The sequence below is a fragment of the Liolophura sinensis genome, chromosome 6 (assembly GCF_032854445.1).
Source record: "Liolophura sinensis isolate JHLJ2023 chromosome 6, CUHK_Ljap_v2, whole genome shotgun sequence".
NCBI lineage: Eukaryota > Metazoa > Mollusca > Polyplacophora > Chitonida > Chitonidae > Liolophura > Liolophura sinensis.
Window position 1 is genome coordinate 17,021,364 of NC_088300.1, and position 18,734 is coordinate 17,040,097.

The 18,734-nt window shown below is 38.7% G+C and overlaps 1 protein-coding gene across 1 annotated transcript; it reads right to left on the reverse strand.

Annotated features, from left to right (window-relative positions):
• Nucleotides 1-2,275: 2,275 nt before the first annotated feature.
• Nucleotides 2,276-14,559, reverse strand: LOC135468409 (sphingosine-1-phosphate phosphatase 2-like). The gene is made up of 3 exons (XM_064746655.1): nucleotides 13,729-14,559; nucleotides 4,148-4,237; nucleotides 2,276-3,193 (listed from the first exon to the last, which is right to left on the reverse strand). The coding sequence occupies exons 1-3, from the start codon at nucleotides 14,527-14,529 to the stop codon at nucleotides 2,621-2,623; spliced, it is 1,464 nt and encodes a 487-aa protein (XP_064602725.1). The 5' UTR covers nucleotides 14,530-14,559; the 3' UTR covers nucleotides 2,276-2,620.
• Nucleotides 14,560-18,734: the final 4,175 nt, after the last annotated feature.

Here is an 18,734-nt window from a genome sequence, read left to right on the forward strand (position 1 = left end):
GGGAGATTATTTGGCCCCATGTGAATCAGGAGACCTAAGAACTTTTTCATCTCAGCTGCGTCAGTGTCTTTCCAAGCCCACAGACGGGATTCCCTGAGCAAAGGACGTTGTTTGGCTATTTCAGCATTTGCATAGCGATTGGTCTCGGTAACCATTAGATCCACTAACTCATCAGTTAGAAGCAACTCAAAGTACTTTCCAGGGGATGTCCCTTCAGCGGGCCTCTTGAGACCAGGTGTTTCGGTAAATGTGAATACAGGCGGTTCCTGCTCTCCATCGGTCCAGATGTGTACAGGGGTTGGAATTCTTTGAGATGGTCTAGGTCTTGTTACTCTACGGGGCACTCCACGGATGCCACGGTTTGGCGACACAGAGGCGCGACCGCCCCTGGTCCGTACCCTATGACCCCGCCCACCTCGTGTGCGAACTCCGCGTATCCTTGGCCGGCCACGGCCAGAAAAGTGTTCCGCTTCATCACTAGATGTGGCAGTTTCGGGCGAAACTGCCGGGTCAAATTCATCACTAGACTTTTCCTCATCACTGTCGATTTCAAACTCACTATCGTCCAGACTAAGCTCCATTCCTGCCTCATCAATCTCGTCATCAGTTTCCATCAGAAGTTGTGCAACCTCGTCTGCACTCATGTAAGCCATTTTGGAAGGTGCTGACCTTGATTCCGATTTTGACCTAAGGACCTGCTGTATATCTGTTGGAAATTCCGTTACGAGTAAACTCGTAGTTGGCAAACCGGATATACCAGTTATATCTGTGCGCCAGCTACGACTTATCTCGTATGTACTTTATAGAGGTATATATTACTAGGGGATCACGGGAAACGGTTTAGCGCATGTTTATAGGTGTTCCTATACATAAACGTCCATCATGCGTACAAAAACTTAAAATGGCAAATGGGAGGAGATCGGCGACTACGAGTTATCTCGTAGCTGGCAGTCAACCTGTTAACATTACATCTAAGGCTGAGAGCTACTTTTGTAGCCTGTTCATCTATTTCATTAAAGAGCTAAAGAAAGAAAAAGAATTAGTCCTACATAAAGAGCTCTTTTAAAACATGCCCACATAGTGGTTTAACATGTATTTATTTAATTATTCATTTTCTTAATATTTGGTTGACTGAACAAAATTTCTTTAAAAATACTTAATCCAGCACTATGATAGCAGATAAAATTTACCGAAATATTAACAAACAGTTAACAAATTTTAACAAGTTTATGAGTAGGAAAATAGGCAGCAGCAGCAGGTCCACTGCCCACCATACAAATGTGCGTGTGCAGCTAATAAATGTTACACACATGCAGCTATCCCACTTACTACCAGGACTCCTATTGCACATGTACGATCTAAACTAAGCATACATTGCAAACATGCACTAGCCATTGTGCATTTTTATTTAGGTTGTCACGCTACGAAATAATGCCAAGTTAAAGCAATGAAATTACCTTTACACTTGTTGAACACATATTTTAAGGACGAGGACGATGTGTGTCTGTGCATGTAGGTGTGTGTTGGGGAGGGGGGCAGAGGAAGGAGTGGTTGGGGGAGGGGGGGAGGTGCAGAAGAGTTTTTTGAGAGTCTCCACACGAGCACTTTGCAATGTTTTGTTTTTTTCATGATTATTTATTTCAGAAAATTAAATCAAAAAGTGAGCACAATAATTCTGTGGGCAACCATCAAATAAAAAATAAATGTCCAATAGGAAGAGATCAATACTAATATCTGATAACAGTAAAAACAGAAAAAAATCCAAAGCCTTTCAACTGTAGAACACAAAATAGGACTTTCCTGGATTTAAGGATATGAAATTTTCATGCTTGCTACGCCGCAAATAGAGAATGGGGCAGAAACTGTACAGGCCCTTGGGGTGGGTGGGTGTGGAAATGATTCTCAGACCCTCTAGAACAGACATGGTCTATGTTAATGGTTGCCAATGCACGATTCCATAATATTTGCCTTTTTTTAGAACTATCACACAAATGTCAATTTTGTTGAAGGAGGTTACATAATTCATGTATAAAGTAAGATCCCACCCCTCTAATAATTCATGTCAAATAAGTTTGTGTTTTCTTTTTCTGTCAATTACAGAAAAAACGAGAAACTTTTCAATACTTAAGTTTAATGAATTGGTGCCTCATGCTGTGCCTGTAACTGTTGAGCTGTTACAACTGTCTGCAGTGAGGTTTAACACCAGAACTGTTGACAGCATCCATCCATTTGACTTCCTATTAAAGCGGCCGACTCAGACAAAATGGCGGCCTTCAGCTCTCCTTGTTCAAAAATTAGTTTTAAAATATAAAGCAGAAAATATCATTACAAGGTGGAATTGTCATATAAAAAAAATCAGACGTGGACAAAAGCAAATGATCTTGTCAAAACTTTATATTGAAATACAACTTATTGACAACATTTAAGTGAGTTAAGGTAGAAAAACCAACAGTAACAGCATTTAAATGAAAAAAAAAAAACACACCAAACACAACAAAAAAAAAACATATTTAAACAGATGAAAAACATCAAAAAATCAGATTTCAATTGAATACATATCTAAATGATGTAAATAAATACACTACACATAATTGTATTACCCAAAATGAATGTCAAATGATCACAGAATTTCAGTTAGGTATGAGGCTCGTTCAATACCCAAAAAAGCAAATAAATTTGGGACGACAAAGGTGGCAGATATGGCTAAGCATGTGTATGTTATATACTTGTAGGGTAGTTCAACCCTCAGTTGCTGTAGAGCTGCAATGTTACGACGGTTGACTCCCAACACAGCACATACCCCACGGATCACCACAGCCTTCAGCAGTATCCTAGTCGTCACGACGACAACACTACCCAGAACAAACCGCAGTATTCCCATCCACAATAACTGCCTCTCCCACAGATTGAACTTGTATGGGGGTCCTACTTCCCAATTCTCAAACCTTCCAAACTGGAAGTCCAGCCAGGTACCTAACAACACTCCCACACTAGTGGACATGACCACAGTTGTGTCCCCTCGTGTTGTACTCCATCTGTCCATTTTAGGATAGCACATGCCCAGTCCCACCGTAACAGGGATGACCACTAGTGGGGCACATTTGTAGGTGATAGAGAAGTACTCAATGTACGACAATGCAGGTAGCCATGGTGGTAGGACTAGAGCAGCGTACGCCAAACCAGCAAGTATATCCTATACATTAAGAAAAAAAACGTTATGCTTTATTTAACAGTCACGTGGGATTAACTAGTTAGAAGAGGGTGATTAGCATGTGATTTCCACCTATGATATGACCCGTACACACACAAAACCAATCACTGCTCTAGGTACACATGTACAGGATTCAGGGTTAGACAGGTATTGGTGGCTGTGTCTCATTCAATCAACTTTACACTTGTGTCCTTTTCACAAACACTGTCAGGCCCTAATAATATCTAACACTGACATCACATCATAAAATTGTACTATTTGAAAATTACTTGCCATATCAATATCTAGTTCATCTTTTAAAAGTCATGATTTTAAATCGTTTCACCACATGCTTTAATTTCACTGTCCATGTAATACCGAAAAGTCATTTACACCCTTGCTTGGGATATATGTATGCTTAGCTATTTAGCAGAACAGTGGCCAATTCCACAAAGCTGTTTCTGACTCATACATACATGTAAATGTATTTTAGCCCTAGAAATTAAAATAGTGGCCAAGTTATAAATGTTATCTTGAGAAAAATATATCAAAATTTCAACTTCCAATACTATAAACTACATGTACGTATTGTAAAGAGATTTAAAATTTTGAAATTTTTTCATCAGAAATGGCTCTGCAGAATTGGCTCTTTATATGATTTGCTATATATTTATTTGATTGGTGTTTTACGCCGTACTCAAGAATATTTCACTTATATGACGGCGGCCAGCATTATGGTGAGAGGAAACTGGGCAGAACTCGGTGGAAAACCCATGACCATCTGTGGGTTGCTGACCGACCTTGTCGCGTACAGTTGGAGAGGAAACCAGCATCAGCTGGACTTGAACCCATGGTGACTGCCGCATTGGTGAGACGCTCCTGTGTTATCATGCTGCCCTGGTGAATGATTTTCTGAGTTTCACTCCTACTTGTAGTCACTGCTGCCAGTGTACTCACCAGGACAGTGTGCATGCCCATATACAGACGACTGGCTGTCACTAGGCACATCCACAGGAAGGCCACCACTGCAGCCCCCTCAAACCAGAACTGAAAACACAAAAAAGAAAACAAATTTCTTTAAATTCTGTATAAGTGCCTTGCTAATCTGACGGACATTCGTCTTAGCATATAGTCCCATCCTAAACATATTTTTCAGCCAACACACTCAGAGGCAAGCTCGTCTTTTATTTGTACAAACCATTCCATCCAGCTCATTTTACTCGTTTTATTACTACATTGTATTATTATGCTCATAGTGTATTTCACCTAAAGATTGATCTGTTAATATACACTTTCAGAAGCGCATTAAGACCTGAAAATGATACTTTTGATGTGAACATTTAAGTTTTTCTGATAACAGATTAATCAAAATACCCTTAAGTTAACTTTAGGTGAAATACAGCATATTTTTGTGGCCAATAATTAAGAATGTGTGTTAATTATTGACTGGGGAAAAAAGAAATAATATAATTCTGATCACCAAACATTGCAGTTTTAGGATCACGGGACAGGAGCATTTCTATTAGCAGAACACATCTAATGTGCACATACTAAATGCCGACTTGATCGTCACACATGATAAACATCCCTTGTTGCTGCTGTAGCACTAACAGCTGTGTATGTACATGAATAGCCTGGCCTGTATGCATGTACAAATGTATATTAGCCACGTCTAAATGGGGTTTGATAGTTTTGGGTGGTGTTGTAGGGTCTCCCACTGACCTACTTGTGTAGATATCACATGGCCTGACAAGGAAAAGTGTCAGCAGACACCATAGAAAGGCTGTTAGTCCACAGACCTCAACACCCATCATTCCAGTACATGTATACAGCAGATCCATGCACTCAAGAAGTTCAAAGAGGTCAAGTAGCAAGCTGCAGAAAGCTATTCTTGAAGCTGCCTTACATGAACTAGATCCTATATATTTAATAGTAATGAACAATTCAGGTCATGCTTAATGTGATAACCTAATGTAACATACTAATTCTGATATCTCTGAGTTCAAAGACAAACAAAAATCAGTACTGAGAACTTGTAGTTACACGTATCTTTCATGTATGTTGAGAACAAATCTTTAAAATGACCTGAATATTTTTTAGTTTATTCAGGTAAATAGCAATGGAAACAGAAAGCAAACATAGGCGAATAAGCTAACTACATGTATGAAACTTGAATACTGGGCTTTTCTTCATATAATGTATTTATTTATTTATTTATTTGATTGCTGTTTAACACAGTACTCAAGAATATTTCACATATACGGCGGCCAGCATTATGGTGGGAGGAAACCGGGCAGAGCCCGAGGGAACCCTACGACCGTCATCTTCATGTTAAAACTAAAGTAATGTACAAGGAGTGCCAAACGCATACATGTATTTCTCGGCAGTCTAATAAAATTAAGTATGGTGTACTAGAAGTAATTAACATTGAACACAAAGGAATAGTTAATTGAGCACATGTAAATTCGAGCACAACGATCTACAAAGGGAACCTATGAGTTGAAAGATGGCAACCACTAAATGTACTCTCCTGTACACATACTGTAAATTCTGCCAACACTTTCAACCTCTAAGCAATTTTATCAGTATAATTTATGCACGCAATTATAACGAAAATGATGATAAAATTATTTCTTTGGGTCAGTATAAATACAATCTTTATAAAACTGAGCAAATTATTTCTCTACACCCCATAGTTCTCTAAGAATAATTCAACATATTGGTCACAGCATAAGTTGAAAGGGTTGAACAATCAGGGCGTGTAGCTAAACGTGTGCTGATAAGTACGAATTGTACAAAACTTTAAATATAACCATGATGACATATGTCTACAACTCAATGGTCATGTACTGTAGGGTCCCGAACACTAAAGTCTAACAATACATGTACATATTTACATCATGTCCAAAGGTATACATGTAGATATGTTAAAGTAAGATGACATCCTAATGAAAAAAGTAATACAGCACTTCATTTGAGCAAATTTTTAAGTCCATTACAGTTATCATTCAACTGACTATTTTAGGGGGAAAAAACTGAAAATACTGTTGATCTGCAGTAAACAGCTATTATAATACATGTACCTAGTAAACATTTCATATCAATGGTACATTTTGTCATTTTCAAACGTCATCAGAAATAATCTGTAAACTGTGGACTAATTCAGTCAATGCTATTTAGCATGTTCACCTGATAATTATGTGGTAGATATATCATATATGTAGGGTAAAATGCACTACACATACATGTACTATACATACAGTATTTACATACAGGTATACACTCAGACTCGGCAGATTTTCTACAGCTGAGCATACACATGCACTCAACACATGCACTTAAATCCACTCAAGCTCTAAACCAAATAGTATGTAACACAGACATCTAGACTGTTGGTCTACATGTTGTGCAAACATTTAACCTCCATATGCATCTCAGCTTTACAAGTGTCAGAACTTGAAGCCATAATGTAAAATGGGGTTCTCTTTTCAGTCAACTTGTTCTGTGAATTCAGCTCTTCATGACTGGGTCATCATTCTGTACATGGATATACCTCTCAGCACTGCAAGTCTGTTATCAGCAAAAGCTGGCTTTAAATCACGACGAGGTCAAAATGACAGGTCAATTCCCAGACATGCCCACCTGTCATGACTCGTACATCTACGTAAGCTTCCGTTCATTCCATTACACAATCGGAGTTTAATCAGATCTGACTATTCTTTTGAGATATACATATGCATGTATCTTCTTACCCACCATGATCATTTAATTATTTCAATCCCATTGTATCACGAGACATGTTCACACTTTTAATCATACATGAAGGCTATCTTCAAAACATTTCCGATGTACACAAGTCAATCATGTCTGGGGCCGCTTCTGTGGGCTAATGGTTAAAGTGTCCGTCACAAAGTTGGGAGACCAGGATCAGACCAGTGCCGGATCATATCAAAGACTTTAACTGATGTCAGTATAATGGGACTGGGTGGGAGTGTCGCGTCTGGTGTGTCTGGCATGATACATATACTTCAGTGGCCACAGCAATTTGGTGGGATTGACTTGCCCTGCCACATGAAAACTAAGTATATTTAAACATACCTACAATATAAATTCCCAAATTTTTTTTAATTAAAATGTGAAAACCAAAGTCTACATACATTCATTCATCCATGCCTGGTTTAAGATTGTAAATTGAGCTCTGAACATTTTCTTTGAGCCATGTTTTATTTTATTTTTTGTTTCATATTTACTTGTACCAAAATGTAATCATAGAGTACTTGTAGCTTCCCAGCCATTAGTCATAAAATTGTAGATGGTGTGTCAGTTGAATGTGACATGTCCTGTACATGCTCATTTTATTTATTTGAGTGGTGTTCTATGCTCAAGTCAACCTATACGACCAGCCAGCAATATGGTCAGGTGGGAGGAAACCGGGCAGAGCCTGGGAGAAGTCCTGTTGCTGGCAGACCTACCCACACAATGCTGGAAAACAAAGCAGCACAAGCTGGACTTGAACTCACAGGGACTGCATTAGGGAGAGGCTCCTGGGTCCGTGCACACAAACCACCTCAGATACAGAGACCTTCCCCACAGGCACATGTGATGGTAGACCACATAATGTGAACTAAAAGAACACTACGGAAATAAAACAAAGGTGACCCGCATAACAGGTCACGTTTATGTGATGTAATGTAGGTTAGCACAGATCCATGTGACCTGTCAACTGATTCAGTATCGACGTGATGAGCAGACATGAAAAACCAGGCAGAATTTACGGGCGTATTACTTATTTTACAAATTTGACATTTCAATGTATGTATGCAAATTAACATTTCTATAAACAGAATAAGGTATGCTCACCATTTCTGGAACAAAATAAAACTTACAAAAACAGGCACAGTGATATGACCTCCTAAGGGTAAATCTTACTTTTAAGTCTATAAAATGTTTTTATCCACCTCTTTCGATGTTTATAACTACATGTGTATTGTCAGTGTCACATCTCATACACATGTACAGTATTATCACTACTTCTTCAGTAACAATACTACTATATAAGCTGTACTGAATGTATTCTATCAATCCAACTTAAAGGTACATGTACCTGGCTACACATATCTTAAATCATTATCAAATGACACTGTTCACTGTGAGAAGAAATAATATACAATTAAAAGTAGGGTCACTAATGAGTACATGTATTTATATTGCCTTAATATGGGCTAAATTCCATTCCTATGCTATACACAAGTACAGCATACTATTTGCCACTCTAGACATGTTTTTGGGGTTCCATTTCTACTTCAAACATTTTACAAAGGTGCTAAATTATAAGTTTCATCAAATGAAACATATCAAATAAAAAATGTAGGCAAACTGTTTTTTTTCCCAGCCGGGGTGCAAAGTGCCTTTTCACCCACTTTATTGACTGGAAGGTAGGCAAATTCTCAGATTAATTGGCATATAGGTCCACTAATTTCTGGTTACATTTGACAATTTTTTTTCCACAGGTTTCCAGTTTTTTTCTATCACATAGAAGTCAGTTTGTGCTGCACATTACAGATGTGGCAAAATGAGCACCTACGCTACAGATTTGAGATGTCACAAGCTCCATGTGCCTCAAATGCATCCATCTTACATAAATCTTCCATCTTACAAGAGCACGTATGCACATCCAACACAGGTACTTGCACACTGTCATGACTGTGATTGGTTAATAGTTAGATTTTCAGTTAGTAAAATGTTTCATTGATCTAAACAGAATTGGAAGTATATACATGTATGTATAACAGAGATTATACACTGAATGGTTACAATACCTGATGATTTCTAGCTGGTCTTCCAGAATAGTACATTTTATGAAGCTCATTAAGCTAAGTTTGCCCTTAACAACCATGATAACGTATCTTGTGGAGACACAAAATGCACAAACGGCAACTTAACACAAAAATATGCTGCTTGAATCCGGCCCCAGTTCCAGTGTGCATTATATTACACCTTTCAGTGCAGGAAAGTTTTCAAAGAAACTTTAACACTGTGCAAAAGGCTTTGAGATACTCACTAAAATATTATACACAGGTGTGCATGGATAAGCTTATACATGTATGTATGGTCACCTCCTGATGATTATATATGCTGTGCTCTTGATGCCTGTGTAAAAGGACATCTAGCAAGACACACTGCCCCAGGCATATCCATGTATGCTAATTTAATTCCTAAACCTTTTCACGTATGAAAGGGCACCTTTCAGTGCAGTTTATGCACACTTTGAACTCAATCTTAGAGACCAAACTCAGTTGGATTGGTAAACTTTCAGGGCTTCACAAGAAGCATAATTTTATTAGTGAACACAATATAATGCCTTCAGAATATGCTTGAATAAACACTTTACAAACATGCAAAAAGACGGAAGAATTACAGTACATGTGTATCATAATCATCATGTACATTATGAAATTCAAGACCTGTTACTGTTGCACTGTATGAGCTATCTCGTGCCACATCTAACACACACACATACCATGTACGCTGTCCTAACCGCCACAGCCTGCTACTGTTCTTGAAAGCTTCCTGTCCAACCACAAATATTTCCCTAATTAGGCCATTTTATGCTATTAAATCATGCCAGACACTAATTAGTGTAATGCAAATAGCTATTACAACTGACTGTTGTACAGTTGCATGTCACACCTCTAAGCTGACAGGGCAATCACACTGAACTAATCAGTTCATAAACAGGTGTCCTGTTATTGTATAAGTTCAAAATGATAGGAGGCAACAATGAAAGCAAAAACCTAACTAGCGTGCAAAGCAACACAGTGTACCATTTTTCTCCTTGTATAAAGTTACAGTAGCTCTACATGCAAAACACATTTTGCAACCAAGAGAGTTGGAACATTATTGTTGGACATTTTAAACACTTTGAAATAGGATTTTTCATACAAATGTTACACATTGACCACATTTTCAACCCCGTCACAAATGATTCATGACAAAACACATGTTCATAAACCTGAAATGTACGTCTACAAATTGAGGCAAAAAAAGGGTTTCACACCACCACACATGTACATTGCATGTAACATGTGCAAGCTTTTGTATTTACCGGACATGTCCAAATGCTCCAAAAATTGCATTTATAATGATTTTTTACGTTGCGCACCATTTTACATTGCAACAGCACCTCTTAAACTATCTCTTGCTGCTATGTTCAAGTGACACAATGCTGTGCAGACATGTCCATGACCTGTTGGCAATATGAAAAACGACAGAAAATTAACCATCCATAATTAAAAACTCAAACAACAAAGGGTAAGCCGAATACTACAGTTGGCAAAGCAGGGTTTAAAGTATGGTCCTGGCAGAAGACCAAGTAAGCTGAGAATACAAGTTTTAAGTTCATATAGTAAAGAAGACTCTGCTCTGTGAATGATAATTCACCATAGCTAACCTACATAATGCTAAGAGAGGTTTCCTTTTCATTTAGCTGGGTAATATTTTATTGTTTTCATTCCCTAACAGTGCGTAAGGTTAAACTGGCAAATGTAAGTAAAATATTTTTTTACACATTTTACCACTATAATTTCTTTGAGGAAAACATAATAAATTTCAAAATAATATTTACGTTTTAATTATTCTGTTTTCATAGGAAAAAACAACAAATAGTTTTACAAATAGCCTATTGATACCATTGGAGACACCTTTACATCAAGATGCTTACACCTTTATCTTATAGTCAATAAAAAAAAAAAAGAAGACATTTTCAGAGTTTATCCTGCTTGGCTGCCATCTTGAGTCACATGTTAGATGTGGCCACTCAAAAGGTCATACATCTGCATGCATTTACATTTGGCGGAGTCTGACAAAAGGTCATGATCTCAAGGTTTTAAAGTCTCCTTCAAGCAGAATGATGTCAGTGAGCTCACCAACTGCTACGGCACAGACTGAAAAAATGTGAACAACTGGTTATGCATAGCCATGGACCCATTTTGGTTCAGCTACTCTAAAAATATGTTAGCAAACTACAGAAACCACTCAGTTGAAACTGACTTATGTTAGACTGGTTTTAATGCAGAATTTGAGATAGTGGTTTCTGATTTCCAATTATTCATCTCAGAATGAAGTGTCTCAAAAAGAGAGCAACACCATGGCTACAGTTATGGTGACGTGTGTCATGACAACTACATTTCGATTTATACGTTTTGAGTACTTTTTCATTTACAAAAAAAGGTTATACTGGGAAAGACTGCTAATATGGTCTGTCCAACTAACTGAATTCATAGTTTTGCTGTGATATCATAGCCGTTCTGAGCAAATCATCAGCACACTCTTTAGTCACGTGACTAAAGTACTGGAGGTGAAGACTAAAGTGCTGGAGGTGAAGACTAAGTGAATTTCGCCCAAACGCTGAAGAACAGTTTAGCATAAAAAATGAAAAGTATAGCCTTCAGGTAACAGATTCTATCTGGATAGCAATCAGAATGTGTCAAGTCTTCTTACCTCGAACCAGAGTGCTCGAAATTATGAATGCTCTAATTTTTCAAACTTATTAAACGCCTCTGCAATCAATACTTTAGAACATTCTGAGAGAACTATGGGGTGTAGAGAAATAATTTGCATGCATTTATGATGCTTGCATCTTTAATGATACAAACAAATTATTTGTAGCGTCATTTTCATAATATTTGCATGGATAACTGTCACTGAAAAAAAGGCTTTAGCGGTTGAAAAGGTTGAAGATTTACAGTAGGCCTAGTCTATATCTTCACTTTCAAGCTCAGTATGTTGTCTATCAGTGACATTCATAGTTTTTTTGCAGTGATGTCATGGCTGCTCTGAGCCAATCATCAGCACACTCTCTGGTCACTTGACTAGAGCACTAGACACGAAATGAAAAAGTGAATTTAAGATAGGCCTTGATAAATATATCACATGAAAAGCATAGTTCTTAGGTAAAAAATTTTTCTGGGACAAGTAATCAGAATATGCCTAGCCTTCAAATATGATAGATTCAGTGCCCTGTAGTACTTGAATCTTTAGGAATTAGCCAGGGGTATTTATCAGCCCAAACTGAAGAACCCAAATGCTTGAAACTATAAGATGTTCAAACGACGAGGTTGCTGGACATAGTAGAGTGATGTGAATTCATTGAAGATTCTCCTTTTCACACAGAACATCTGAGTAGTGGGTCATTAACCAACAAAAGCATCAACCTAGTCTTTACAACTCCCAAATCATGAATTAATCAAATGTAAAGCCATGCTCCAAGTGCAAGCATTCACATTCACATTATGGATTTCAGCAGCATGAGCTGTACTTGAACATGTAGTCACCATGTGGCGTTTTTCTTTTATTAATTACCCAATAGTCCAACATCAAATTCGATAGTTCTACTGATTGGAAGTGAAATCCCCGATCACCCAATCACAGCATTCGGGTACAGTAAGTAGAATCAGCATTTCAGGGGTCTCATGAGTTCATACTGATACAAGTGAGACAAGGCGGGGCCTCTCACAAACTAATGTAGGTGAAAGGTGACATTTTACAGCAGGTGCTTGATTGAATATGCATCTGTTTGTCAACTAAATGGAGCTGTTCACACCTACCGTAAAATTATATCTTTCAGTCGCGGTGAGCCCCAAGCTGTCTCGCCTAGTCCAAGATTGTTTTGTTCGGCCACACTGGCCCCAAAACCAACTCCGTTCAAAATCCTGATGCCCATGTCAAAGTTAGGTATAGATGTCATTTAGAAAGTGGGTTAAGTAACAGTATTATCGTTAATAGGGATTACACTTTCTGAATATAGCACAGATTCTAGTGCTGAAATTTGGCTGAGACCACTGCGGGTTTCGAACCAACGACCTCAGAGTCAGGCACCCAACCGCCAGCAATACATGTCAACCGTCTAGACCACTCGACCAACAGGCCTTCCACAACTACCTTCCATTTTTGTGGAAGGCCTGTTGGTCGAGTGGTCTAGACGGTTGACATGTATTGCTGGCGGTTGGGTGCCTGACTCTGAGGTCATTGGTTCGAAACCCGCAGTGGTCTCAGCCAAATTTCAGCATGTCAAAGTGTTGAGGCTGTCAGTACAGCCACTCTCTTTGAACATAAGCAAGTATCCTGGGCTCACACAGCTTAGGAACTAGCGACTGACGTTGACAAAAAGATAAGTAACATAAGTATCTGCAAATTCATATCCGTGGGGATGTATTTCATTTTTAATTTTTTTCTCAAACACAGTGACTAGCTGCCACGACAATTACATCAGGTTTTCAAATATGGTTTGGGGCCATTCTTGGCCACACAAAATTTTTACCAAACGTAACGTCACAGCAACCTGTGACTATGTCCCCGCTAAATCTGTTAAACTCCCAAGACCCTTTAAATGCTGATTAGGCTTATTATGCCATGATGAATGGTGATTCAAACCTGTAACAAACATTGTAGGTCTACACAAAGTTGCATGTGCAAGTAAATAATACTTAAAGCTAAAAGGTGTATACAAATTCAATTCACAAAATGGCCCATTTCCTCACCTCATTTGGATAACGCCAGTACATTATGGTCAATAATGAAAACGGGAAAGCCAACCCAATCATGGCATGAGTGGAAGGCATGCCATACTCATACTCGTATCTCTTCTCCAATCGTATAACAGGTGGGGATGCCGGGCGTGGCAGCTTTATCAAATCTTTCATGGCCTGTCCAACGTACATTATATAAAACCACACCATACTCATCCGCCTTCCAACGCAACTATCCATGTTCCAAATGACATAAGGAAAGAAAAGAGTGAAAAATGTCTCATTTCCCACACCTGAGGCGAGCTTAAAAACGTAGTACAGAATATTGTACTTAACAGTGTAGTCATATTCAAAATTTGTCCAATGTTCTGGCTCGAGTATATTGGTGACATCATCGGTTAGCTCTCCGTTTACGATCTCCTCGACTTTCTCAACTAGTGGCACTGACCCGTTCGTGACTGGTACGCCGTTTTCATGCGGCTGGTCGCATTTGCACGGCGTTAGTTTGTGGTTATCGTCGGGGTGCCTCTTGGCGATGACGCTTCCTTCACTGACCAACCTCCCATTTCCTCTTAACTGACCCGTGTTTCCATTACTTTCACAACCGTTCGCCAAATAAATGGACTCGCGATGCTGGCATTGTGCACAATTGTTCTGGTCGTCTACTTTGGATGAACGAGTGGACAACAAGTCTTTTTTCTGAGTTCTGACCCGTGTCTTTGTCTCCTGACTGTCGACCCCGCAAAAATTTTGAAAACTGGCAACCAACTGCGGGTTTTGCAGAATGGTGAACAGCCGTGTGGCGAGATCCATGGCCTTTGATGGCAATCCTCGGTGTGAATCAGACCACCTCCACACCGGTGAATAGCAATGACTATACTACATTTACCTCAGTTTTAAAGAGTGCACAGTAAAGGGAGTGAACCGTGAAAAGCTTGTTATTTTTGGTTTAAGCCATATACTGTGCTATGAAGGCTAAATTTATTTACTTGATTGTTGTTTAAAGCCACACTTCAACAGTTTTCCATTTACAGGATGGCAGTCACTTTTGTGGGTGGAGGAAACTGGAGTGCCCAAGGTAAATCACTGACTTTTGGCCAGATGTTCACAAACTTTCCCACATGCATGTATTAACTTGGGAAAAATGCCATCAACATGGTAACTGTGAGCTCAAGTCCAGATCCCGCTGGTTTTCATGGTGTTCGTAGATGGGAAGGCCTGCCAGTGGATGGCCGTGGGTTGCCATAGGGGTGGCAGGAACCTAGGGGTTCCTGCCACCGTAATGTTGGCCATGGTTGTGTAAGTGAAATATTCTTGAGTACCCTTGTACCGGCAAGGTGAAAAACACCAATCAAATAAATGAATAAATAAATTAAAGATAGACAGATTCATCCATATTATTCCCAGGCGTAACATACTGATGTGCACACCATGATGGTGGTAGATAAGTGATCTTCAACAAATGTTAAGGCAACGTGAAGAAAATACCAGATGAAAAGCCCAAACAAATATGACTGCATGTCTGTCCACTGCAGAAAACTAATTCGATTTATTCTTTTAGAATTTTTTCACCCAAGTAAAATGCCACTTTGATTTTATGGTGAATTTATCCAGCCATATTTAATTGGGACCAGTGATGTTCCCTATCCAGAATTTTGTTTGACTGAATCTCTACTGAATTAAGACTTTACTTCTGTTCATCAGGTCATTTCTGGTAGAAAACTCTCTGTCTGCTGCTACTTTAGAACTCACTGGCAGGCTTACACTACATGCATTCATTTCCAGTATTTACATTGAGGGCAACTAATTTTTGCAAATTATCACAGAAGTACATGTGAATGCCCTGAAGCAGCCTACTTTCATTGAATATCCTTTTTTTACTTACAAAAGCTAGCCTATTATTTTTGTCCAAAATCTTGTTGCTAATAAGGTTATTAAAATGATAAATGTAAGCCTTAAGTACACACTATAATGGTACTGGAAAAGTGCCTGAACCCAAGTATGGTCTAACTCGGAAACACTCTCAGTCTTGCTATGTTCAAAATAATTTGCTTCCATGAGGTATGTCATTTTTATCATTTTGTGAAAAACACACATGAAGCCTCACTGATCACAATATTGTGATAACCTACTGTTATGCAACAATTCTTCAGTTACATGTCACACATATTTCTCCATTTAGCACATTTTTAGTGCTGCCTCAGTAGAATGTCAAGCAGAAGACACCAGACATGTCACATCACTCAGTCATACATGTACTTCACAGACACCTCGCAAACCAACACTTGGTCTATCCTATGACCATTGCAGATTGCAAATGAACAAAAAACATGACTCATGTAATGATTGTTTATGCTCATTTTGAGCTACAAAACAAGTATTTTATTTGCCACATTTATTATACAAGTGACTAACAGTATAACCACAATATATAGTGTGTATATATATGGAATAACCTTACTGGAGATGGAACCAGAGATGACTGACCTGCAGTTCATGTACATGCATACACAGTAGTAACAATACACTTAATCCTTCTGTACAACTAGCTCCTTTTGGGACCTCAAATTTTGCTCACTTTCACTATATAGGCCTAAATGTCCAAGCATGTAATTACAGAAAACCAACTTAAGGATCATTATACATGTCGGTATGTTAATTTGCAACCTACTTATATCTTGTGTCCTGTGATCAATTATATAAGCAACAGCAAAGTGTTGGCCACGCATGGTACAGATATAGGGCCAGTTGTTATAACTGCCTTACTCTGCATCATATCAGAATGGGTAAATCTGAGTAATTTGAAGGGAGATAATCATTGTGCCTGAATTTCACTGTTGACAGCCTGTGAAAGTATGCTTTTATTCTACTGGGTAGAACAGAAAAATAGGTTAATATCTCAAAAACTATTAGTTTTTATTCACAATTTTTTTTTCTTTTCGGAATCTAAGACATGTCAGTTTCTACTGTTGTACAGAAAGTCTGATGGAACACATGAACAACCTGTTTGGCTGGAGACACTTAACTAGCTTACATGCTGTATTAATGCAGTTAATGAAATTCACCCCTCCATAGACATGGCATTCTAACACACCTTAAAGAGTAAATTACATTACAGATTACATGGACATATGGCTTACACATATTCATGTATTTCAACTGAACACACAAGGGGAGATAATTCCAATCACCACATTTCATGATAAGTGGACAAACTATGTAGAGCACTTTAAGTTTCTTTCAGTCACACTGCAAACCAAACGTATATATTTGAGTATCACAGTTTATTAAGCATGATTATTTCGTTAAAAATTATCGATGTAATACATTTTCCCAGAACTTAAAAATGTCACCTCAGATACCTAATTGCGATACATTTTGTGCATATACAGGTAAGTGACCACAAAATGTCAAACTGTAGTATTTGTGCGTTATAAAGAATTTAAATTTTGCTGGGAATAGCATTCTTTCAAGTAAAGGTGTTCATGAATGCATGGAGTAACTGAAAAGCAGGTATATGTCAGGCACATGGATATGTTTTAAACTATTATAGATACACCTACCAGTAAATGTATTTATTTACTTGATTTTTGGATTGAAAGGCATTCTAAAATTAAGATTATACTGTTTCTGCAAAAAGATATGTACCACCCCACCCCCCACCTCTAAAAAATTCATCTCTGCAGCATGTTTTATTTTTCTTATTTACCACTATATTTCATGCACATTTGCTGCCAATGATACTTTGGATAATGATGTCCTTGGTAAAGGACGAGGTTGCTGGACATAGTAGAGTGATGTGAATTCATTGAAGATTCTCCTTTTCACACAGAACATCTGAGTAGTGGGTCATTAACCAACAAAAGCATCAACCTAGTCTTTACAACTCCCAAATCATGAATTAATCAAATGTAAAGCCATGCTCCAAGTGCAAGCATTCACATTCACATTATGGATTTCAGCAGCATGAGCTGTACTTGAACATGTAGTCACCATGTGGCGTTTTTCTTTTATTAATTACCCAATAGTCCAACATCAAATTCGATAGTTCTACTGATTGGAAGTGAAATCCCCGATCACCCAATCACAGCATTCGGGTACAGTAAGTAGAATCAGCATTTCAGGGGTCTCATGAGTTCATACTGATACAAGTGAGACAAGGCGGGGCCTCTCACAAACTAATGTAGGTGAAAGGTGACATTTTACAGCAGGTGCTTGATTGAATATGCATCTGTTTGTCAACTAAATGGAGCTGTTCACACCTACCGTAAAATTATATCTTTCAGTCGCGGTGAGCCCCAAGCTGTCTCGCCTAGTCCAAGATTGTTTTGTTCGGCCACACTGGCCCCAAAACCAACTCCGTTCAAAATCCTGATGCCCATGTCAAAGTTAGGTATAGATGTCATTTAGAAAGTGGGTTAAGTAACAGTATTATCGTTAATAGGGATTACACTTTCTGAATATAGCACAGATTCTAGTGCTGAAATTTGGCTGAGACCACTGCGGGTTTCGAACCAACGACCTCAGAGTCAGGCACCCAACCGCCAGCAATACATGTCAACCGTCTAGACCACTCGACCAACAGGCCTTCCACAACTACCTTCCATTTTTGTGGAAGGCCTGTTGGTCGAGTGGTCTAGACGGTTGACATGTATTGCTGGCGGTTGGGTGCCTGACTCTGAGGTCATTGGTTCGAAACCCGCAGTGGTCTCAGCCAAATTTCAGCATGTCAAAGTGTTGAGGCTGTCAGTACAGCCACTCTCTTTGAACATAAGCAAGTATCCTGGGCTCACACAGCTTAGGAACTAGCGACTGACGTTGACAAAAAGATAAGTAACATAAGTATCTGCAAATTCATATCCGTGGGGATGTATTTCATTTTTAATTTTTTTCTCAAACACAGTGACTAGCTGCCACGACAATTACATCAGGTTTTCAAATATGGTTTGGGGCCATTCTTGGCCACACAAAATTTTTACCAAACGTAACGTCACAGCAACCTGTGACTATGTCCCCGC